Consider the following 27,371-nt stretch of genomic DNA (forward strand, 5'->3'; position numbering starts at 1 on the left):
TAAACGGTATTTTCATAATGATCAAATTGCACAATTGTTTCCCACAGAGACGGAACAAGAGGCGCTAGCAGCATTGGGGGAACTGGCAGCAGAACACAACAGTTCACAAAGGGGTAAGATACCATCTTCCCTTAAAAAAAAATCTCAAAAATTTCCTCCTCTTTCATCCTGTCCACCTATTGATATTTTTGTCAGGATGGTTAGTAATGATTTTTTGAACATCCCCAAGTATTCTACTTATAATAATCTTACACGTGAGGAACGTATGAGTCTTAAGAACCTTCAGAGTTTGCAGGATGTGGTCTTCAAACCAGCAGATAAGGGTGGGGATGTGGTGGTTTGCCCCAAAATCATGTATGAGGCGGAGGCTTTTCGCCAACTGAGGGACACTAAATGCTACAAAAAGATGACCTTTAATGCCCTGACTAAATTCCAGCTTGAATTAAAGTCCATTCTACAGTCAGCTAGAGACAATGGGATTATTACTAAAGAGGTCCACACTGCCCTTCAAATTGGCGAACCATCCATTCCCACCCTTTATTACCAAAGATTCACAAAAATTGTTCTAAACCCCCTGGTAGACCTATTGTCTCAGGGAGGGGTAACTACTTAGAAAATGTGAACAAATACATTGACTCCTTCCTGCACCCTCTGGTTGAAGCTCTACCATCCTTTACAAAGGATACTAGCGAATTTCTTAAAAAGATTAATGGTCTCTTTATTGGTACAGGGACATTACTTGTAACCTGTGACGTAGAATCATTATATACCAATATCTGACATGCCGATGGAATCCGTGCAACTAGTTTTTTCTTGCAATCGTCGCAGGTTGCATCATCTCTGGCCACTTTTTTGATCGATTTGCTCCAATTTACTTTGTCGCACAATTTCTTTTTATTTAAGGGGTCATTCTTCCTGCAGCTCCAGGGTACAGCCATGGGGGCGTCATTTGCACCATCGTACGCCAATCTGTTCCCAGGGCTGTGGGAGAGGGACCTCTTCCTGTCAGATCAACATGTGTCTATGGACTGCGTTCTTTTTTGGGCGCAGTACACAGACGACGTGTTTTTGATCTGGCAGGGGTCGGTTGACTCTCTTCATGATTTTAGGTCTACTCTAAATCACAATGAGCTCAACATCCATCTAACCTATCAGTATGATAGGGATTCGATCGATTTCTTGGATGTCAAGATCAAACGTGATAATCAGAATGTCCTACAGACAGATGTCTTTCGTTAATCGACTTCGGTTAATTCTTTACTTTTGGCCGAGTCATCACATCCCCCTTTCATGATTCGCTCGATTCCTGTGGGCAAATTTTTACGGCTTCGGCGAATTTGTTCAAGTGACATTGATTTCTGCACACAAGCTGAAGACCTCAAGAAGAGGTTCTTGGATACGGGGGATACAGTCGTCGCTGTATCAAAAGGGCTTTCAACAGAGCAAGACATACTCCTAGAGGTGTTGCACTCTATTCTTCTACAAAAAAAGAATTCTAGTAATGAGATTCGGTTTATCACGCAACATCATGGAAATACTGGGTTGGTGCGTCATTATTTCGAAAAGTCATGGCCAATCTTACTTTCCGATCCAATCCTCTCTAAATGTTTGGGACCTAGACCTCGGATTACATTCAGCAGATCTAGAAATTTGGGTGATTCCTTGGTCAGGAGCCATTATGTTAATGAACCATCTTCTTTTCTTTCAAACTCTAAACCAATCCATGGCTGCCGACCATGTGGTACAGTAATTGTGTGGCCTGTCCTAACATCATCCGGGCTCAATCTTTTTCCAGCTCAGATGGACAGACATCTTATAACATCAAGCACACCATTACATGTAACTCCAAGGCAGTCATATTATGCCACCTGCCCTTGTTCATTAATTTACGTCGGCCTGACCACTCGTCCCTTAAAAGTTCGAGTGCGGGAGCACGTATTAGGCATTATAGCTGCCAAGAAAGGTTGAGGATCTCTCCCTCCTTAAAACATTACCACGCCACTTCTGGGCTCACCACAATTGTGATGCTTCGGTACTACTAGTCAGGGGCATAGATATGATCCAACCCAACATCAGAGGTGGTCCCATCACCAAACCCTTAGCAAGACTTGAGGTGAGGTGGACCTGGACATTAAGGACAATACAACCCCTCGGCCTAAATGAACACCTCAGCTTTGTTCCTTTTCTGTAAACTATTTGGGTCCATCTTATTTTGCATAGTATTTGTGCAATTTTATATTCTTGTTTTTAATAATTTTTATTCATTTTGCTTTTAGTCATTCCGACTGATGTGGTTTTTCTTCTTTTCATCTGGTCTTGTTGACTATAAATCCACCTTGGTTATACAGCATCGACATCATGACTGATGATTACAATTCCATCTTGGTTGTGCAACATTGTCATCTCTACTCACAATTGGAGTCTGTTAGTTGCAATTGTTCATTATTTTTATGTTACATGTATATTTATGTATTTATATGTTTATATTTATGTTTATGTAGGTGTGTAGTTGTTTCTGCATGCATCTATTCTATTATTGTTTTTATCTTTATTTATCCACTGTCACATGTCGATTGGGAACTTACCCAATATCTATACACTTATCCCATGGGAAGCTTTATTAGGCACTAGTCACTTTATATATCATGGCATGGTATATATATATATATATATATATATATATATATATATATATATATATATATGCATAGTTTTATCATTATTATGTTGTGCACATTCTTTAATATATGTGTATTCACTTTTGTATGGCCAATTATGTGTATATCAAATCTTTTTATATGGCCATATATACTGTGCACTTGCCACTTATACTTACCATTGTTTATGCTTTTATTATGTTGATCTCCATTATTATGTTTTATTCACCATTTTTCATTGTTTTTCACTTTCATCCATTTATACCATCCTTTTCCCCCCTGTTTTTGTATATTATTATTATTATTATTATAATATTTTTTCCTTTCCTCTCCCCTCTTTTTTCTTCATCTATTTTCATTCACATACATGTTTTATCATATTTTCCTTTTATTTTCACATTTTTTTGCCTTGCACACTCTTTTCGCAACCTACATCCTCCTGTTCAATGTTTTGAATCTTCTTATATACATACATGATGGCCAATTTTTTCGGTAAGCATGCGCCGCCTGCGTCCCGAGCACCGGCGGGTTCTGGCGTCTTTACGTTGCCGTGGTGACGGATCACATGACTCTGCTCGGTCATCGCGTCTGACGTGACGCTGGTGCTCACGACGCCGGGTTCCTCCTGACGGCGCATGCGTCATTTGTCAAACAGTCTGCCCTCATTGGCCGCATCGTCCTTTTTAAACCCTCATGGGACGCCACTCCCCGACGAAGGACTTTGTTCTGAAACGCGTATCGGGGCGCGTGTCTGCCTACATTCACCGAGCCACACAGGTAATCATGTATCAGGTGGTCACTGGGCTATTTGCTATATATTCTTTTGCACTTATGTTACTTTGCAATGTAGCGGCCACATCGGCATAATGCTCCTGCCTGACGCTCGAGCTGCTTCGGGTAGTGTTTAGGACAATTCTGGGATTGATTGTAGCGCTATTTACTACACGTTTAAGCCACTACTTTTAACATTCTTGCTACAGTATAATACTATTTTTTGCTCCCAGTTCTTCAAGCCACTACCTTTAACATTTTTGCTACATTATTATATTATTCCTTTTTCCCAGTTGTTACTATGACCTTATTGGTTGCCTGTCTTTAACTATTTAGCACATGCTTTTTTACTGAACAAACTGTCACACATGATACATATACATTATACATACCTTCTTATTCCAGGTACTACAATTTTACTATGTAAACTTGTTCTTCAATATATCTATTTGCCCTATAGTGCACCTGATATCGTCAGTTGATGGGTACTTATATCTTTGGTGCTCTATATCTTTATCTTAGGTGCTTTGTGCCAGTGTTGCAAGTTATCTATTGGTGGGTGTTGGATATATGTTTTATGCACAGGACATTCATTTTTTTGGTACATAGTGCACATTCATTGAGTTATTATTTTCTACATAGCACATAGTTATTTTGACACCTGTTATATTGTGCATTCTTTGTGACAAGTTTTCTTCATCTTTTGCACAGACTTGTTCATATATCATTGTATCTAGTGCATTCTCTGTGACAAGTTTTCTCCATCTTTTGCATAGACTTGTTTATACATTATTGTGTCTAGTTGTTCATTTTTTGCATGTTGGTTCGTGGGTTTTAGGCGGATACACGCTGTGTGTGACTAGTACCGCATTGCCAATTTCTTTTCCTTTGTTTGTTCATATCATTAATAAACTATTTTTGTACTATACATTTGTGTTATTGATTTGACCTCTTAGTTCGGGGTGTTTTCTCCTCTGCTATTCCTCTATTGCCGAATGGTCTGCCATTCTTTCCTCAGCAAGCTTTGTAATATTCTCCAGCATACATCTATATGGGATATTTACTGTTTTCAGTTGTTTTACATTGCTTGTTAAGTGTGTAACGCTCTATTTTTTATTTATAGTATATTTTAATAAAGTTGTTTTTATTACATCTCCTTTTGATTTAACATGAATCCATGGGGTTGGTGGCGTGTCTGATGATGTTGTGTGGATGGGAGAGTCCACTCTTGAGAGTTGTTTTTTGTCTGTGGGTTCTCGTCCCCTTGTGCATAATTTTTTTCTTTTCTCGGCGGCATTTCTTTGTTCTTTTGGTTTCTTTCTGATTTTTTTTATTCTTACAAAAGATGTAATAAAGATGTTAGAAATGAATAATTTGTAACCAAATAAGTCTGTATGATATTGGACTTTTTTTTTTTTTTTTTTAACTTTGACATGTCATGTGATGCTATTGGCCCCATTTTTTTTAGTTTGGGACTTATTTAAGAACTGTCAAACATGTGCCTATGTATATACTTTTGTGGTTTCCTGATGAAGGAGTCATAGTACTCCGAAACGCATTGAATAAAGCCACTTTTCATCTGAATATCCATTTGGACTTCTATCTTTCAGGCAGCGCGAAGTTAATCCACCTTTTTATCCCATTTTTTTTTCTTTACAAAATAATAAATAACATTTCCCACATGTCTACTTTACATCAATTTAAAAATTTAGGAAACCATTTGTTTTAAGAATCACATTACATTTAAAGTGACTTTGGGTAGTCTATATGACAGAAAACACCCAAAACGTGACACCATTCTAAAAACTGCACTCCTCAAGGTGCTGAAACCACATTCAAGAACTTTATTAAGCCTTCTGATGCTTCACAGAAACTTTTAAAATGTGTCAAGAAAAAATTAACATTTAACTTTTTTTCACAAAAATTTTACTTTAGACCCAATTTTTTTTTGTTTTCACAAGGGTAACAGGAAAAGATGGACCACAAAATTTGTTGTGCAATTTCTCCTGAGCATGCAGATACCCCATATGAGGGGGAAAGCCACTGTTTGGGCGCATGGCAGGGCTCGGAAGGAAAGGAGCTCCATTTGACTTTTTGAATGCAAAATTTGTTGGAATAATTAGCAGATGCCAAGTCACGTTTGGAGAGCCCCTGATATGCCTAAACAGTGGAAACCTGCCGCAAGTGACACCATTTTGGAAACAAGACCCCTCAGGGAACTTATCTAGACTTGTGGTGAGCACCTGAAATACCAGGTGCTTCACAGACTATTATAACATTGAGCTGTAAAAAAGTAAATAAATAATAACATTTTTCACACAAAAAATGTATTTTAGTCCCAATTTTTTTATTTTCACAAGGAAAGAGGAGAAAATGACCCCCAAAATTTGTTGTGCAATATCTACCGAGTACACAAATACTCCATATGTGGAGAAAAACTTCTGTTTGGGCGCACGGCAGGGCTCAGAGAGAGAGAGAGGAGAGGAGTGTCGTTTTGGAATGCAGCTTTTGAGGGAATGGTCTGCATGTATATCACGTTTGGAGAGCCCCTGATGTGCCTAAACAGAGGAAACCCTCCGCAAGTGACCCCCTTTTTGAAACTAGGCCCCTCAAGGAATGTATCTAGATGTGTGTTAAGAACCTTGAACACCCAAGTGCCAGGTGCTTCACAGAAGTTTATAATGTAGAGCAGTAAAAAAAATAAATCAAAAATCATATTTTACCCACAAAAATTTAATTTTAGCCCCAAATGTTTTTTTTTCACAAGCAAAACTCTAGAAAATGGAACCGAAAATTTGTTGTGCAATTTCTCCTGAGTACGCAGATACCCCATATGTGGTCCAAAACTACTTTTGAGGTACAGTGCAGAGCTCAAAATGTAAGAGGGCCCATATTGGAGTTCAGATTGAGGTGCCAGAACAGCAGAACATCTCATAAGAGAGACCATTTTATAAACTACCTCTCTTAATGAATTCATCTAGGGGTGCAGTGATCATATTGACACCACAGGTGGGTTACAGAATTTAATACCATTGGGCAGTGGTGAAAAAAATTATTACCATATTTTTTCGGATTATAAGACACACTTTCCCCCCAAATTTGGGGGGGAAATGGGGGTGTGTCTTATAATGCAGATATACCTTACCAGACGCAGTGGATCAGGGTCCCAGGGTCGTGGCTGGAGGAGTAAAAAGTGGAGCGTTGCTGCAGGCCGTAGGGTGTGTTAGGATGTGCGGTGCGGTGCTGCGGATGGGGTCCGGTGCTGCGCATGGTGTCCACTGCTGCGGGGCACTCTGCTGATATTTTGTGAAAGGCCAGAGTCCCCGCAGTTCCATGGTTTCCTGTGCGGTGGCTGCCGGGGAAGGGCGCATGCGCAGATGGAAACATGGAACTGCGGGGGCTCTGGCCTTTTACAAAATGTTGGCAGAGCACCCCGTAGCTGTGGACACCACCCACAGCAGAACACTCCCTCATCCCAGCTTGCGGCCTGCAGCAACGCTCCATTCTTGCCTCCTATGGCAGTGACCCTGGGACCCCGCTTCACCGCAGCCACCACCCTCGGTAAGCAATAAGACGCATGGATTAGAAGAAGCACCACCATTTTATTAAGAAAACTTTTTTCCTATTTTTCTCCTTAAAATTTGGGGTGCATCTATAGCGTACAGCTCAGAGCTGCTGGATTGTCACCTGTCGGGGGATGCTAGTGTCTTATATCAGAAGTCAGTAAAAATTGGTGGTCATGATGGGGTTAATTACCATCAGCATGTTTACACTTGGATTATGATATCTTGGCGTGTTGCTTATCTATCATATAATATATTTTGCATGCTGCCATTACAATAAGTTTTCCTGTTAGGCTGTGGTGCCACATTTTTTTAGCTCACTACCGAGCATACTGGCTTACTTGCTTTTTTATTGGTTTTATTTAATTTTTGTCATGTGTTTCAATAAAGTATTTGTAATTTAGTAGTACCTGGTGCGCCTTTTCTTTTACATGCTTTCACATATTCTGGCTTGTTGAACAATGTTTCTTTACTCCCGGTCAGTGTTAACCTACAATGTACACATTACAATAAGAACAAGGAAAACCATTGCATGAACATGTGTGTTCAAACTTTTGACTGCTATTGTACGATAACTTACCTACAATCCATACATTTTAAACCCTTTTATTATGGGCTTCTGTGACGTGATCTCCAGTCTAATTACCAGTTCCCTACATACAGTTCTCAGCAGACAGAAGATCGTTCTCGAACCTCCTGCCACCTATAGGATGACATCATATAGAGGAGAGTGTCCTGGCGGCTGTTAGAGTTCAGCCACTTCTCTTCCCAGCCAAGCTCCACCCTTCTTGGTCCTCCATATATTCACCATCCAGTTATAGATATAATTTATGTCAATCTACAATGGAAGACTTGCACTAAGTGGCGGTAGAATCTCCAGGTTATTTCTATTTGATGTAGCTTCTGCCTGTCTCCTCAGCCTCCTTTTTTATAAAAGCTGACAGGGAGGAACTTATCACATACAGTAGTCAGGGGAGATCAAGCTAAACTGTATCACACAAGAATACACTAAGATTGCAAAATGAGTCATGGGACAGCAGATTTATATAAATGATCTATCGCTGCCATTAGATAGGACTCAGAGAAAATAAGACTACCTCCTATGCAAAGCCAAAAAGCATCATTAAAATTGTAGTCTGGTTTAAGGGCTCCATATCAGAAAGGAAGGAGGAATCAAGACTGAATACAAACCAGAAATGCTACAGCAACTTGCAGGCATACACAAAACTTCTACATTATTATTTATGGATTCACTATTTAGGCAAACAGCATTAGCTGAAGTGCTAATCAAATTGAAAAAGTATCAAAAGCATAAGAAAAAAGTTAATTGTTTTAGATATAGTTTGCTCTCTCATGTATATATGCACAAAATTTGTAAGGCTTTGTAATGGGAAATGTGAAAGTGGAAACCCGCTTAAAAAAAGTGTGCACAAAGTTGCGTAATATCAGCACAATCAAAGCCTTATTCGATTGATTGTATTTCTAATGATGGTTGAAATGACTGTGACCAATTAAGAGAAGAGTCCGGGCTTCTGGAAAAAGAGTTTTCATGAGGCAAACATGGGAAACTTTGCTGCAATATATTTTATTAGAGAAAAAATGTATATCTTCACTTTTAAGTCAATTCTCCACATCTAGCCAGTGGTGTTTTTTTTTCAATGTACGAATAAAATCTATTCAGACAAATACAGACACATAGAAATGTTGCTGAAGGTTTTAGTCATTGTTTTCTATCACAACAGTGTTGGATTCACAGCTACACTACTTAGTATTGCTGTTTAATACCCTCCTTATTGCAAGTGTGTCACAAGATGTGCAACAGAAATACAGGAGGGCTGTATCTCCCCTTCTCTGTATGCAGTGTATGGGGGCATCTAACAGTGTCTATTCTTGAGTTTAGGGACAAGTAGTAATTAGAGATGGTGCCAGCAGCATAAATCTTTATTTCTGGTGCACCATATTGGAGGTAGACACCCTACAAGTCAATGTCTGACCCTTTAGCGAGCCTAACCACATGACCTAGGATACCTATAGAAGTCTTACAATTAACAGAAACAGTGCTAATCCTATAGATACCCACATAGTAGCTGATGCATAATAGTAGACCTTAAATGACAGATACACTGTAACACAAATGTAGAATAAAGAGTCAGTAAAACACGGGACCTTACAAAAAATTTAACAGTGAACAGGCAGGTAGGCTGAATGCTGCAACAATACAGACTGAAGGAAAGCTTGTCGCTTCCATGACAAAAATCTCCCTTGTGTCCTCAACAATGAAACCATGCTCAAAAACAAATATATATACACTAGTATGATGGTGGTATTAGTCTATAAAAGCCATTCCTTTGGATTTTGTGTTGCACAGTATTTGTCTCCATTCTCGACCTCCAGCCTCGGATTGATCTGATTATGTCGAATTCCTATAGACCACAAAAGAGAGAAGGTCCACACTTGTCATTCATTGAACAGTTCTCATCAGAGGATCAGGCCGTTTTGGTCATATATGCAGCGTTTAAGAAGAAAAGGAACTAAAGGATAGTGCATGGATTTGGAAGTCAAGTTCATTAAGAATGAATCTGTAACCAAAAAGGAAATGTGGCTACCGGGCTGTCACCATCCAAAGTCCCAATGCCACATTAGCAGTTAACAGAATGCTGCCGACTAGAAGAATGAAAAAGCCCAAAAGTTCTCTGTTCTCCTTCTCTACTATAAGAGAACTCAGTGAAGCTTCCAGGAAAGAGTTCAGTATCCACTGTCCATCCAGTGCAAAGCAGGGAACTGCATTGATTACCGCCAGCGCCCCAGACAAGGAAATCACATATCTTAGTGCAATTTAGGAAACCCAACCAGATAATATGTTAGATTGTTACATATAAATGCATAAGACCTAAAAAGGGCACAGCACTATAGCACCTTCCTATTCAGATTATTCTTAATTCTAAAAGTGCCAATACACCTCTGATAGCTATAGAGTGACTACTATTCCTCCTGACCACCCCATGCACATGTATGCTCACTTTGGCCAGACATGTGTATGTGAAAAAATGAAGAGCTAGGGGTAAGCAGATACCAGTAACCTCTGACGGCAGCTTATCTCCTCTGAGAACAATAAAATAAGGGGTTAAGATTAACATGCCTGATCCATCTTTTCCCAAACATCATCTTTTGGTGTAAAGTGAAGAGGTCCCCCCTATATGTAAAATACTGGCAGGCTTAGACGACTTTGCTCTATAGTGTATGGAGACCTTCAATAGGAGCACGTCCCATAGGAACTACAATCTGTGCGATTCCCCGATATTATCATCTAAGTGGGCTTAGATCATAGCTTCTCCTCTCTACAGAGATGCAGCAGGACTTCTAAGAAGTGTTATCCAGTTACTAGTGCCATGTCACCAGCGGATGGCTATGCCCTCATAGTGAGGTGGCAGAGGATCACCAGAGTGGAATTGGCACCAAAATTTAAGTTATATCACTAGTTTTTTTCCAGATACCTTCACAAAAATAAACCTAATGCAAATATAATGGTTTTATAATCAATCTTAGCTAACTCAGCGCAGAAAGTACTTAAAGGGGCTATCTTGGCAAAATAAAACTTTGTCCAGAGAAAGGAATATGAAAAAAGAAAACAAACTAAGCCATACTCGCCTGGCTAGTACCCACCTGGATCCAGCACAGGTCGTCCATGGTTTGCCAAGACAGGAAGTTGTGATATCACCGATCCGTTCCACTGGCTTTCAGACAGCTGTTGGCCTCTAATTGGCTGCCGTGGTCAGCTGACTTGAGCATTGCATCATTGGATGTTTTATGACACAATGTTCAAAGTCACCTGACTGCTGCAGCCAATCACTGGTCACAGTCATCCAGCGATCAATGAAATGGGCATCACTGCATCTTATCTTTGTGTAGACCATGGAGTGGCCTGTGCTGCTGTAATGGGCCAGTAGGCAAGTATGGCCGATTTGTCATTTTTTATATATGCCGTCTCTTTGGCAAAATTTTATTTTGTTTGGACAACCCCTTTAAAATTTATAAATGAATGTGACTAAATGTCCTCAAGACCAGTTCTCATGCCAGTGATGTAAACACATAACAATGTCCACATGGTAGAAGTAGAAATAACACAGTGTGATATTAGTGTACCATGTCAAATAAAGTGCTATATAGGTCTGGGAATAAAAGGTCTCCTTTCTGCGGCAGCATTGCCCATGGAGCAAATGTCTACAGAATATAAAGTAGAAATAAAGATTTGAGTGCTCAAGTCCTTTAGTGCAATAAAATATTATATAGATCTGACACCACAGCAAATTAATGAAGTCTTCCAAACCAAATTTATGAGAATGCCGGAATACTAAGGAAATCGGATAGCTACCAAATAAACTAAAGTCATTACTTTTTATTTACACGTGGTCAAAATTGTTGATACCCCTCATTTAATGATAGATTTTTTATTTATTATTACTTTTGTCAGATTCAAGTTATTTCTGTGACCATTGTGGGTTTTTCTATCATTAAATGAGGGGTACCAACAATGTTGACCACGTGTGTATATGTCCTGCTCGGTGATTAATAAAATACTGTAAAGGATACTTGCAGAAGGTCTCTATTACCACTGGGAGGTCGATACTGAGAAACTTGTATCGAGGAATGAAACTGCTCAGACTTACTGTAAAAAGAAGGGACATAGTCATTATTCTAGGCAAGTGATATTTTAGGCATAACACTTCGCTGATATACAGTATACCTGTACCTATTAACTGTTATCAGTCTTTCATCAACGAATATACCCTAAGGAGGTTTCCACAGAGTTTACTACATGTACAAATTGAACCTATGTCTCATTTAAAAAAAACAGTCCGATCTGCAGGAACCATGATGTAAAGCACAAAAAGCTGAATAGATTGATTTCCATATCTTTGGGAAAAGATTCAGTAAAAATAGTAAATCATTCAAGAAAGGGAATCTGCCCCAAGGAAAAAAAAAAACACTATTAACCTGCAGATATGGGGTTAAGGCTGGGGTCACACTTAATGTATGAAAAACGATTTCTCACACCTAGCATCTGATTTACATCCGAGTGCAGTGCAATTGCTATACTACTGCAATGTGGTTTTAACATGAGATTTTACATACAGCAATTCTCTGTCATTTACACATCATTTTCAAAGGAAATATTCTTCAAAACACACACACATTATATATATCTATATATATATATATATATATATATATATATATATATATATATATATATATATATATATATATATATATATATATATATATAATGAATAGAATAAAAAACTGTCAATTAATCTGCAGTAAAATCGGAAAAAAATGGCGTGGGCTCCCACGCAATTTTCATAACCAGCAGAGGGAAAGCCGGCGGCTGGGGGCAGATGTTTATAGCCTGGAAAGGAGGTAGCTAGTACCAAAGGAGCTTCCCAGGCTATTAATATCAGCTCACAGCTGTATAATTAGCCTTAAATGGCTATTAAAATGGGGGACCCCCCAAAAAAAATGACGTGGGGTCCCCCTATAATAACCAGCAAAGGCTATGCAGACAGCTGCAGGCTGATATTAATAGCCTAGGAAGGGGACATGGATACTGACCCCCCCCAGGCTAAAAACATCAGCTCTCAGCCGCCCCAGAAAATGCGCATATCTAAGATGCGCCAATTCTGTCACTTAGCCTCGCTCTTCCCACTTGCCCTGTAGCGGTGGCAAGTGGGGTGATTGTTGGGGGGGGGGGTTATTTGAAAGAAAGATACAGACTCCTTTAATATTTTTAATTAAACCATACTTATGACCTCGCCTATTCTCCCGATGCCCACATCATCAACAAAAGAGGCAAAAAACCCCAAACAACAGTATTCCTCACCATTCCGCAGAGATGCTTTTAATTCATTTGTCCCACGATGGGTCCAGCTCTGCTACATCTAGATGGCAGGCTGATTGATGGGACCATGCAGTCTGTCATCCAGAAGATACACTGAGCACCATGTGCTCAGTGTCTCTCTGTGAACTTCTATTCCCTGTCTGAGGGCACCACGAGCGTGAGAAAGTTCTCCTGCTCGTGGTGCCGTCAGACAAAAAATAGAAGTTCACGGCCAATGAACTCACTTCACCTATGTGACGTCGGCACGAGCGCCATGGGAAAACCACGGCGCTCGTACTGACGTCAGAAAGGTGAAGTGAGTTCATTGGCCGTGAACTCGCAGGACCTGTCAGACGGCACCACAAGCAGGAGAACTTTCTCAGGCTCGCAGTGCACTCAGACAGGGAACAGCAGTTGACAGGGAGACACTGAGCACATGGTGCTCAGTGTTGACTGTATGACAGGCTGTATGGACCCATCATGCATCCATGCAGCCTGCCATCTAGATGTAGCAGAGCTGGACCCGTCGTGGGACAAATGGATTAAAAGCATCTCTGCGGAAAGGTGAGGAATACTGTTTTGGTTTTTTTTACCTCTTTTGCAGATGACGAGGGCATCGGGAGAATAGGCGTGGTCGTAAGTATGGTTTAATTAAGAATATTAAAGCAGTCTATGTCTTTCTTTCAATGAAAGGACTTTTTTCTGGGTGTCTGTGTTTTCTTACAATGTGACTATGGGGTTAGTAATAGGAAGAGTGAGGCTAAGTGCCAGAATTGGTGCATCTTAGAGATGCGTCTTTTCTGGGGCAGCTGAGAGCTGATGTTTTTAGCCTGGATGGGCAGTATCTATGGCCCCTTCCTAGGCTATTAATATCAGCCCGCAGCTGTCTGCATAACCTTAGCTGTTATTAATTATAGGGGGACCTCACATTTTTATTTTTTTTGGGGGGGTCCCCATTTAATAGCCAGTAAAGGCTAATTATACAGCTGGGAGCTGATATTAATAGCCTGGAAAGCTCCATGGGTATTACCCCTTCCCAGGCTATAAACATCGGTCTCCAGCCGTTAGCTTTCCCTCTGCTGGTTACGAAAATTGAGTGGGAGCCCATGCAATTTTTTTCCGAAAAATAATCTTTTATTAATTATATACATGTACAGTAAGCTGCAGACACACTGTACTAATTGTATATGTCACTGACATCTGTATATCTACCTATGTTATTTGTATTTACTGTATATAATCCATCTTTTCTATCCTGTCGGCTCCTGCAGTGATTTTACAGAACATGGCAGATGAATTGCCGGCTTTTCTTCTATGTATCTATGCAATATATATGTATGTGTGAGTGTCACCGACATTTATACACCTATGTATTCTATGTGTATATATCTATTCTAACCTGTCAGTGTGATTTTACTGTATGCGACACATGAATTGCCGGCTTTTCAAAGGACACGGTGCGTAAAGATCAGGCAGCACTCGCATGGTGGTCCGAGTGCTGTGTGATTTTTTTTCTTGCACCCATAGGCTTGCATTGGCGAGTCTCGGGCGAGTTTCGGTGACAATTGCATCATGCTGCGATTTTACACGCACACTGAATACGCTCGGGTAAATAAACGGTGATGTGAGCTTCCCCATAGATAAACCTGGCTCCGAGTGCTATGCAATGTTTTCTTGCATAGCACTCGTCCGTATTCTACGGTAGTGTGATCCCGGCCTAATAGTGTTACTAACCTGCCCCAACGCCACTTACCACAACGCTGCGGGGGGAAAATGAACTTGATTACCCTGTTATGGTTTCAGTCACAGTGGCGGCGTCAGCACTGGTTCAGTCACTGCTCTGAGAATACAGCGCAGAAGCTGTAACAGCGCCCCTGGGCCTGACTGACACTGGCCGGCTCTCAATCAGAATGCTGCCAGGGAGAATACAACTCATTTTCTTCCAGCAGTGTTCGGCTAAGTGCAGACGCTGGGTAGGTTAATAACCTGCAGATTAAACCCATATCTGCAGGTTAAAAGTGATTTTTCTGGTTATAGGTTCCCTTTAAACTTTTGATTATTGAAGGCTTATAAGTCTAGTGGGTGGTCACTACTCAGTGATTGACAGCCTCCTCTGTATGTAGTCACTGAGTAGGACTGCGTATTTGTCTCCTCTCTCTATGCACAGGGAAGGCTGTCAATCACTGATGTGGGCTGCCCACTGGACTCCTAACCTTTAAAATTGGCAGACGGCTAACTGAATAAATTACCAGTTTGACTGAAACTTTTACTTAGATATGGTGCCTGCAGGTTAGAATGTTATGTTTTCCAATGTGACAGATTCTCTTGAATTGATTGTCCACTACTCGGACAACCCCTTCTCAGTTACTAAATTCCATTGTTTAAAATTTTAAAAAAGCTTATATTCGCCTCCAGTACCGCTGCCGTTCTAACAGTGCTGGTATTGGGCCTCACGTGACATAAAATGTGAGCTCTGCAGTAAATCAGCATCCACTAATGAGCAGCTTCACTCTCACTTCCCTCAGATGAAATGGACATCCAGGAAACATAAGAGCAGCCGCAGTTCTGACTTCCTACGGATGTCAGTTTCCTCCGAAGCAAGTAAGTGGCCAATTATTGGCTACATGGGTCATATGACAATATGTCATACAAGCATCGGGAAACCCGGCGTCAGCAATGGAGGGGACTACAGACGGGGTTTATTTTATATGGAGGAGTATAGTAATTGAGAAGAGATTGTCCGAGTAGTGGACAACCCATAAAGACACCATGCCAATAATCCAACCATGCATATAACTGGCATCCTGACAAGTGCACGGCCATTCAGTTCCTAAAATGAACTGACAGTACATGCGTAGCATAATACTGCACCACTTTCGATTAATGTGGTTAATGTGTACCAGAGTTGTCCTGTGTAATATAAAGCTACTCATGTATAGCAACTAAGCTTTCCATGGTAAAGGCATTTTAATTAAGCAGCGTCAGGTACAGTACCATAATGCCTTAAAAAATGTAATTAAAATTAACACACATACTAAATTGCTCAGCAGTTCAGTGCCAAGGAAAAAAGCAGATTTGCTGGGTGCTGCAGCTTCACAATCACACTGCAGTACTTGGCATGAAACCCATTTGCTGTTTAGCATGTCACTGTGAAGAAAACTGGTCATACACATTAGATAAGTGATCTTACGAGTAAGGGGACCTTCACACTGGCCCATGTCAGCAAATGCTGAGGGAAAAGGTGTTGGGAACTTTGAATTTCAACATGCCCGATCCCTTGTTCCTGATGGAGAGAAGCATCAGGTAGCGGCTTATCACTCTTTTCCTCACAGAAATAAATATGTCCGCCCGGTATGGCTTATGATGCCTGATGGGCAAAACAGGGATGGGAACGTTGTTATTTCTAAACTGAGCAGACAATATATCTGTCCCAGTGCTACTTAAAAGCATAACTGTACTTTCAAGAAACTTTGCAGAATAAGCAGTCCTGTTTGTACATGAGGTATAACACTATGTCTGCCCCTTATATAGCTTGTATTCACCAGTTGTTCCCTCTTTAGGCTGTATCTCTTAACTGAATGAGCTGGTGGGAAGAAAAGAGCTGCTATATTTCTTCCCATAGACCGCACGATACACAGATATAGATTCCTGCTCCTCATTTCCTAGATTGTACACAGCCAGGCACGGAGGACTATAATCAGTAGTACTCAGCTGTGTGGATGTGAATCCAGCTCTGAAGTGAGGTAAAAGTCTTGTTAGAAAGCTCAGCACAATCTTTTTGTGTCTCCCTCTCCTTGTTTTCTCTCTGCTCCTTACGCCTTACCGCTGCCCATAGAGTATAATAGGAAGTGTAAGCTGACAACTCATTTTGTCTTTATTTGAAGAAGAAAGACTTAAGTAGTTTTCGTAGTGAATGTGAGTTTAGGAGTTGGGGGGAGTAGCTCATATTTAGAGGAAAAAAAGAAGAATTCTCTGATAAGATTTATAACACAGTTTCTTATATTCACTTGTCCTATTAATTTATGCAAAGTTTGCTGAAAGGACAGCTCCCATTTCAGTCTCACATTTTCTCACCTCCATATTCCAGGTGTGCAGGATATCCAATAAATAGCATATCTAGCTGAGGAGGGTGCTTTACTCTGATCAGCCGAGTCTGATTCTCTATTGATGGGATGGCACAGACACTGGCAGCAGATGATTTCTGACAGTCTGCATTAGACTGGCATTGTGGACTTGACTGTATTGCTTTCCTTGCAGCCAGACAAGCATACTGTAGATGGAAAAATGACAAAATGAACATCACAGGTTATTACATTTTTTAAGCAAGTGGAAAAACACGAACCTTTTAAGTACATACATATGTCAGAGTTAGCACTTGTGTGCAATAACATCGATTCTGACAATATGCAGATTCACGTCAGTGCTGGGAAACAGATTTTGTGAAACCCTTGTGATGTCAGGAAATGTGTAAAACCATTGGTGGGGTATAATCAAGCACAGTATGTGTGCATATTATACGTGGCTTTAATAACTGCTCATCGTGCAGATATGCTGACATATTACATTCCCTGTGTTTCTGTTGACTCCGCACTACTGTACAATCAGTGTTGGTGCTAAGTGTAAAGGTCAGCGACCATGGTACATATCCAATATGAATCCACAGACACATAGACACGTGATAGTCTATTCCAGCACAATGATCACAGACAGATAACATCACTTTTTATCAGCATTTTTATGCTTATCAACATACAGATGTTTTCCAAAAGTATCTGAAATATAGCACGGCTATAATAACTAACCTGCAAACACAGATATAATGGTAGACATATACAGTATCAATGCTCTCAGTATATACATAGAAATAGTCAGATACAAACACGCGTGTCTACTGCTGATGAGCCGCATCTTAAACAAACTGGACTCCACTTTTCCTTCTTGTATTAACTCTCCGACATTATATGTCACTGTGTTTCCATATTCTGATTCTCCTATACACAGACACTTTGCATCTACGGCAGAGGAAACAAGTATTGAGCACCAACAGTTTTCTAAGTAAATATTTTCTAAAGGTGCTATTGAAATATTTAATTCTCTCTAGATGTCGGTAACAACCCAACTAATCTTCACAGGCAAAGAAATCAAACCATAAATGTCCATAAATTAAAGGGAATCTGTCACCCCCCCACCCCCCCTCCGGGACGTACTGTGGGGGAAATGAGTATTTGATCACTTGCTGATTTTGTAAGTTTGCCCACTAACAGACATGGACAGTTTATAATTATAAGGGTAAGTTAATTTTAACATTGAGTGACAGAATATCAGAAATAAAATCCAGAAAATCACATTATATAAATTATGTAAATTTATTTGCATTTTGCAGAAATATGTATTTGATCCCCTACCGACCATTAAGAGTTCTGGCTCCTACAGACCAGTTAGATGCTCCTAATCATCTCATTACCTGAATTAAAGACAGCTGACTTTGACAGGTGCCACACAAGAAACGTCTCATGATGGATAAATCAGTGAGCTGTCTCAAGACCTTTTCAACCTTATTGTTGCGAAACTTACTGATGGCATTGGTTACAGAAGAGTTTCTAAACTATGGAAAGCTCCAGTAAGGACTTTTGGGGCCATAAGTGAAAGTAGAAGTGAAAAGAACATAATGTCATCATAAACTGGCCACGACCAGGTGCTACTGGTTCAGACAGAGGAGTGAAAAGAATTATCAGAAGGGTTGTTCAAGAGCCAATGACCACCTGTGGAGAGCTAGAAAGACCTGAAATCCGCAGGTACAATTGTTTCAAAGAAAACTATAAGTAATGCACTCAACCTCAGTGGCCTGTATGCACGCTCACTAAGCAAGTCTCCATTGCTGAACAAAAAGCATGTTGAAACGAGTTTAAAGACAAGTCTGTGAAATACTGGTAGAATATAATCTGTTCAGATGAGATCAAAATTGAACTCTTTGGATGCCATAATAGACACCATGTTTGGAGGCAGAAATGCACTGCATATCACCCCAAAAACAACATACCAACAATTAAATTTGGAGGTGGAAACTTCATGGCGTAGGGCTGTTAATCAGCATACGGCACTGAAAAACTTCATATGATGGAAGGAAAGATGAATGGACAAATGTACTGAGACAGACTTTAAAAACGAACTTTATTCAAGCCATGGTTCCATGCGACGTTTCGACCATAACATGGTCTTTATCAAGCTTGATAAAGACCATGTTATGGTCGAAACGTCGCATGGAACCATGGCTTGAATAAAGTTCGTTTTTAAAGACTTTCTACACCTGGATTGAGCGCTGTTCAATATATTTTCTGGTCTGCTGTATCCAGGATGGTTCCCTGGATGTGGAACGAGTGCTCTACTTAACAGTGAGTGCTGTCAGTCTATTTTTGTTTTAAATGTACTGAGACATTCTTAAAAAAAAGCTGCCATCTACCAGGATGATGAAGATGAAACGAGGGTGGACATTTCAGCAAGACAATGATCCCAAACACACAGCCAAGGAAACTCTCAATTGGTTTCACAAAAAGAAAATAAAGCTACTAAAATGGCCCAGCCAATCACCTGACCTGAATCCAATATAAAGTTCACAGAAGCCCACGTAAGCTTCAGGATGTGAAGAGTGTTTGTGTGAATGAGCAATGCATGCGACTAGCTTCTCCATACAGGAGGCTTGAAGTTGCCATTACTAACAAAGGCTTTTGTGCAAAGTATTAATTACATTTCAGTAAACGGGTTCAAAACTTTTTCTCTGTGTAATTTCTCATTATTAGACATAACTTAATTTATAGACATCTATGGTTTGATTTACGGTATATTCCTGTGTGGATTGGATGGGTTGTTACCAATATCTGGTGATCATTTTTTCATGTCAATAGCACCTTTCCTTTAGAAATATGTTCACTTAAAAAATTGGTGATTTGTTCAATACTTATTTCACCTGCTGTAAGGGTACCTTCACACTGGTCGATTCTGCTACGATTACGACGCATTTGCGTCATATTCGACATCGCAGTACGAGCTCGCAGCCAGCGGTCACACTCTACGATGTTAACGCTTTTTCTGACGTAGTTGCGATGTGAACGTCACGCGTCGCAATCGTACGCTACCCTTCACACCGCCATAGTCCTACGACTCCGAGCGTGACGTATTACCAGCATGGGCGTGCTAAAACGTCACGCCCAATCAGGAGACAGGTATGCGGAAGCCCAACCCACGTAGTCGCATTACGAGCTCGTATGACCGCCGTCACATACTACGATTTCGACCGCCACAGCGGGACATTTACGACGAAAGAAAGTTCTGCTCTTTCTTTCACATCGTACGATGCTGGGCTGCGTCGCAAATCGTAACGCCATGTCACACTTTGCAACCTCGGAACGAGGACGGATAAACGTCACAAATCGAACGCTCGTTCAGACTTTGATTGCACAGTGTGAAGGGGCCCTAAGTCTAGGACTCATATACCAGAGCCATCTAATAATACTAATATCTAATACCTAGATAGCAGTACACAATACAAGACTCTAGCACTCTAACTACAGGTCCTTCTCAAAAAATTAGCATATAGTGTTAAATTTCATTATTTACCATAATGTAATGATTACAATTAAACTTTCATATATTATAGATTCATTATCCACCAACTGAAATTTGTCAGGTCTTTTATTGTTTTAATACTGATGATTTTGGCATACAACTCCTGAAAACCCCAAAAACCTGTCTCAATAAATTAGCATATCAAGAAAAGGTTCTCTAAACGACCTATTACCCTAATCTTCTGAATCAACTAATTAACTCTAAACACATGCAAAAGATACCTGAGGCTTTTAAAAACTCCCTGCCTGGTTCATTACTCAAAACCCCCATCATGGGTAAGACTAGCGACCTGACAGATGTCAAGAAGGCCATCATTGACACCCTCAAGCAAGAGGGTAAGACCCAGAAAGAAATTTCTCAACAAATAGGCTGTTCCCAGAGTGCTGTATCAAGGCACCTCAATGGTAAGTCTGTTGGAAGGAAACAATGTGGCAGAAAACGCTGTACAACGAGAAGAGGTGACCGGACCCTGAGGAAGATTGTGGAGAAGGACCGATTCCAGACCTTGGGGAACCTGAGGAAGCAGTGGACTGAGTCTGGTGTGGAAACATCCAGAGCCACCGTGCACAGGCGTGTGCAGGAAATGGGCTACAGGTGCCGCATTCCCCAGGTAAAGCCACTTTTGAACCATAAACAGCAGCAGAAGCGCCTGAACTGGGCTACAGAGAAGCAGCACTGGACTGTTGCTAAGTGGTCCCAAGTACTTTTTTCTGATGAAAGCAAATTTTGCATGTCATTCGGAAATCAAGGTGCCAGAGTCTGGAGGAAGACTGGGGAGAAGGAAATGCCAAAATGCCTGAAGTCCAGTGTCAAGTACCCAGTCAGTGATGGTGTGGGGTGCCATGTCAGCTGCTGGTGTTGGTCCACTGTGTTTCATCAAGGGCAGGGTCAATGCAGCTAGCTATCAGGAGATTTTGGAGCACTTCATGCTTCCTGGCACCTGCTCACAGTGCCAAAACCACTGGTAAATGGTTTACTGACCATGGTATTACTGTGCTCAATTGGCCTGCCAACTCTCCTGACCTGAACCCCATAGAGAATCTGTGGGATATTGTGAAGAGAAAGTTGAGAGACGCAAGACCCAACACTCTGGATGAGCTTAAGGCCGCTATTGAAGCATCCTGGGACTCCATAACATCTCAGCAGTGTCACAGGCTGATTGCCTCCATGCCACGCCGCATTGAAGCAGTCATTTCTGCCAAAGGATTCCCGACCAAGTATTGAGTGCATAACTGAACATTATTATTTGATGGTTTTTTTGTTTGTTATTAAAAAACACTTTTATTTGATTGGACGGGTGAAATATGCTAATTTATTGAGACAGGTTTTTTGGGTTTTCAGGAGTTGTATGCCAAAATCATCAGTATTAAAACAATAAAAGACCTGACAAATTTCAGTTGGTGGATAATGAATCTATAATATATGAAAGTTTAATTGTAATCATTACATTATGGTAAATAATGAAATTTAACACTATATGCTAATTTTTTGAGAAGGACCTGTATGTCATCACGAGGCGGCACGAACTGCAGATACTCCAGGGTCAAGGATTCCCATGCCAATTAAAAGGGTATGTTTCTACAGTCAGGAAACACTGCGAGTTTGACGTTACATACAGCCGCAGCGTTAAACCCGCAGCGTCCAGATGACACCTCTCCATTACTAATGGGCTTTATGTCACCTTACAATACAAAGGTGACATTAACCCCCAAACTATCACCCCACTTGCCACCGCTATAGAGCAAGTGGGAAGAGCGAGGCTAAGTGCCGGAATTGGCGCATCTTGGAGATGCGCCATTTCTAGGGCGGCTGTGAGCTGGTGTTTGGTTCCTTCCTAGGCTATTAATATCAGCCTGCAGCTGTCTGCTGGTTATTAGTTATAGGGGGACCCCACGTCATTTTTTTGGGGGGAGGCCCCCTATTTTAATAGCCAGTAAAGGCTAAGTATACAGCTGAGGGCTGATATTCATAGCCTGGGAAGACCCATGGGTATTAACCCCTTCCCAGGCTATAAACATCGGCCCCAGTCATTGGCTTTCCCTCTGCTGGTTTGGAAAATTGCGTGGGAACCATTTTTTTATATTATTATTTATTTAGTAAAAAAAAAAAAAAAAAGGAAAGGATATTACATTACATGTTTTTGTATGCAGCCGCACACGTCAGTCCGAGTGCCGGCGGCCAGGTGTTGATCAAAGACACTCACGTTCTTCCGGATGTAACACAAGATTCAATATATGTAAATTAGTACACATCTCCTTCAGTTATCACGCATGTCACTAATAATTAAATGCGGTTTTACTGCATGTAATGATAGTCTATGGGAAATTTACGCTGCGGAGACTGAGCGTCTCCGTATCGTAAATAAACATGCTGCGGTCTATTAAGACGCGCGGCATGTGTGTATACGCAGGTCTGCCGACTGCGTCTTTGTACGCATAGTGGAGATGGGATTTCATGAAATCCCATCCACTATGCTGTAACATCTGGCCGCTGCGGGTTGGACGCTGCAGATGTACACAGCGTCCAACCTGCAGCGTTTACTGACTGTGTGCACGTACCCTAACTGCAAACAGGAAATCACTTTTTTTCCTTCCCAGAAGCCAACTTTCAATAAGCTTTATTTCAAGTGACAAAAAAATGCATGTAATGAAAAAAAGCATCAAAAACGCATGTGACCTGCCAGTGACCTCAGATGCAGATTTTACCTGCGTCAAATCCTGAGAAAATACTGAGCCATTCTTGACCATGGAAACATACCCTAACAGACAAGTATCTACCTTATTTTTCAGATTATAAAATGCACTTTTTTCCTCCAAATTTGGGAGGAAAATGTGGGTGCGTCTTATAATCCGGAGTGAGCTTAAAAGGGGCGGTGGAGGAGGACACAGGAGGCAGGGCTGCTGCTTCAGGAGGCTGGCAACTGAAGCACGCCAATGCTGTGGTGCCCGGGATCAAAGAAAGTGTCGGGCCGGTGAGTGGAGTCTTTTGTCCCAATGATATCACTGCGGTGGGCTTTGGGAAAATGGCCACCGGAGGCGATGCATGCGCAGACCGAGATCTCGGGAGGAGACCTTGCTTCCTGTGACCCCACTCCACTACTGCAGCCTGCAAGGTAAGTTACTGTTAAAAGAGAATATAAGAAAAACGAGGGAAGACACTACATAAAGATGTACACACCCGATATCATATAAACGTACAAAGGTTTATTGAATAACAAGACACTTCATTAAAAACATTTAAAACCAATCAATGGTACATAAAACACCCAGAAACAACAATATGTAATATATATTGTTGCTTCTGGGTGTTTTATGTACCATTGGTTGGTTTTAAATGTTTTTAATGTTGTGTCTTGTTATTCAATAAACCTTTGTATGTTTATATGATATAGGGTGTGTACATATATGTGTATCTATATATATAAGAGGCATCGTGATTACTCGCTAATCCCGGCCCCTGCACAGTAGCTCCGCCCCCACATCACCACACATAATCCCGCCCCCACCACATTACAACACAATCCCGCCCCCCACCACATTACCACACGCAGTCCGCACCACACCACATTACCACACATAATCCCGCCCCCACCACATTACCACACATAATCCCGCCCCCACCACATTACCACACATAATCCCGCCCCCCACCACATTACCACCACATTACCACACACAATCCCGCCCCCCACATTACCACACACAATCCCGCCCCCCACCATATTACCACACACAATCCCGCCCCCCACCACATTACCACCACATTACCACACACAATCCCGCCCCCACCACATTACCACACACAATCCCGCCCCCACCACATTACCACACACAATCCCGCCCCCCACCACATTACCACACACAATCCCGCCCCCCACCACATTACCACACACAATCCCGCCCCCCACCACATTACCACACACAATCCCGCCCCCCACCACATTACCACACACAATCCCACCCCCTCACCACATTACCACACACAATCCCGCCCCCCACCACATTACCACACACAATCCTGCCCCCCACCACATTACCACATTACCACACACAATCCCACCCCCCACCACATTACCACATTACCACACACAATCCCGCCCCCCACATTACCACACACAACCCCGCCCCCCCACATTACCACACACAATCCCGCCCCCCACCACATTACCACACGCAGTCCGCATCACACCATATTACCACACAATCCAGCCCCCCACCACATTACCACACGCAGTCCGCACCACACATTACCACACATAATCCAGCCCCCCACATTACCACCACATTACCACACACAATCCCGCCCCCACCACATTACCACACACAATCCCGCCCCCCACCACATTACCACACACAATCCCGCCCCCCACCACATTACCACATTACCACACACAATCCCGCCCCCCACATTACCACACACAATCCCGCCCCCCACCACATTACCACACACAATCCCGCCCCCCACCACATTACCACACACAATCCCGCCCCCCACCACATTACCACACACAATCCCGCCCCCCACCACATTACCACACACAATCCCACCCCCTCACCACATTACCACACACAATCCCGCCCCCCACCACATTACCACACACAATCCTGCCCCCCACCACATTACCACACACAATCCCGCCCCCCACCACATTACCACATTACCACACACAATCCCGCCCCCCACATTACCACACACAACCCCGCCCCCCCACATTACCACACACAATCCCGCCCCCCACCACATTACCACACGCAGTCCGCATCACACCATATTACCACACAATCCAGCCCCCCACCACATTACCACACGCAGTCCGCACCACACATTACCACACATAATCCAGCCCCCCACATTACCACCACATTACCACACACAATCCCGCCCCCACCACATTACCACACACAATCCCGCCCCCCACCACATTACCACACACAATCCCGCCCCCCACCACATTACCACACACAATCCCGCCCCCCACATTACCACACACAATCCCGCCCCCCACCACATTACCACACACAATCCCGCCCCCCACATTACCACACACAATCCCGCCCCCCACCACATTACCACACACAATCCCGCCCCCCACCACATTACCACACACAATCCCGCCCCCCCACATTACCACACACAATCCCACCCCCTCACCACATTACCACACACAATCCCGCCCCCCACATTACCACACACAATCCCGCCCCCACCACATTACCACATTACCACACACAATCCCGCCCCCCCACATTACCACACACAATCCCGCCCCCCACATTACCACACACAATCCCGCCCCCCCACATTACCACACACAATCCCGCCCCCCACCACATTACCACACACAATCCCTCCCCCCACACAATCCCTCCCCCCACCACATTACTACACATAATCTCACCCCCCACCACATTACCACCACATTACCACACACAATCCCGCCCCCCACCACATTACCACCACATTACCACACACAATCCCGCCCCCCACCACATTACCACACACAATCCCGCCCCCCCCACATTACCACACACAATCCCGCCCCCCACCACATTACCACACACAATCCCGCCCCCCACCACATTACCACACACAATCCCACCCCCCACCACATTACCACATTACCACACACAATCCCGCCCCCCACCACATTACCACCACATTACCACACACAATCCCGCCCCCCACCACATTACCACACACAATCCCGCCCCCCCACATTACCACACACAATCCCGCCCCCCACCACATTACCACACATAATCCCACCCCCCACCACATTAGCACCACATTACCACACACAATCCCGCCCCCCACCACATTACCACACACAACCCCACCCCCCCACATTACCACACACAATCCCGCCCCCCACATTACCACACACAATCCCGCCCCCCATCACATTACCACACACAATCCCACCACATTACCACATTACCACACACAATCCCGCCCCCCACATTACCACACACAATCCCGCCCCCCACCACATTACCACACATAATCCCACCCCCCACCACATTACCACCACATTACCACACACAATCCCGCCCCCCACCACATTACCACATTACCACACACAATCCCGCCCCCCACCACATTACCACACACAATCCCGCCCCCCCCCACATTACCACACACAATCCCGCCCCCACCACATTACCACACACAATCCCGCCCCCCACCACATTACCACACATAATCCCACCCCTCACCACATTACCACCACATTACCACACACAATCCCGCCCCCCACATTACCACACACAATCCCGCCCCCACCCCACTTCCACACATAAAGCCCGCACGCCCACCACATCACCACACATAATCCCGCCCCTCACATCACCACACATAATCCCGCCCCCAACCCATTACCACACATAATCCCGCCCCCCACCCCATTACCACACATAATCCCGCCCCCCACCCCATTACCACACATAATCCTGCCCCCCACCACATTACCACAGATAATTCCGCCCCCTCCACATTACCACACATAATCCCGCCCCCCCACCACATTACCACAGATAATCCCGCCCCCCCACCACATTACCACAGATAATCCCGCCCCCACCACATTACCACACATAATCCCGCCCCCCACCACATTACCACAGATAATCCCGCCCCCTCCACATTACCACACATAATTCCGCCCCCCCACCACATTACCACACATATTCCCGCCAAAGGTCTTTCAGTTCAAATTGTACCTGTTAGAAGTCAAGGAAAGATCTTTGAAAATGACGAAAATGACTATACATTTAATTGTGTCTACAGAGAAATTTTAACTTAATTTATGTTTCGTTATGAATTTGTTTAGATGCTGGTATGAATAAAAATTGCACATCTTACTGAATCCACTTTGTTTTT

The 27,371-nt window shown here is 42.7% G+C and overlaps 1 protein-coding gene across 1 annotated transcript in view; it reads right to left on the reverse strand.

The window, feature by feature from the left end:
* Positions 1-8,557: 8,557 nt before the first annotated feature.
* The window catches only part of MBTPS2 (membrane bound transcription factor peptidase, site 2), a 110,806-nt gene continuing 91,992 nt past the window's right edge, over positions 8,558-27,371 (reverse strand). Inside the window, exons 9-11 of the mRNA XM_077294608.1 lie at positions 16,944-17,139; positions 11,582-11,657; positions 8,558-9,816 (exon numbers count right to left, since the gene is read on the reverse strand). Coding sequence (XP_077150723.1) covers positions 9,594-9,816; positions 11,582-11,657; positions 16,944-17,139 — 495 coding nt within the window. The 3' untranslated portion in view covers positions 8,558-9,593. The remainder of the gene's footprint in view (positions 9,817-11,581; positions 11,658-16,943; positions 17,140-27,371) is intronic.

The sequence above is a fragment of the Ranitomeya variabilis genome, chromosome 3 (assembly GCF_051348905.1).
Source record: "Ranitomeya variabilis isolate aRanVar5 chromosome 3, aRanVar5.hap1, whole genome shotgun sequence".
Lineage (NCBI taxonomy): Eukaryota > Metazoa > Chordata > Amphibia > Anura > Dendrobatidae > Ranitomeya > Ranitomeya variabilis.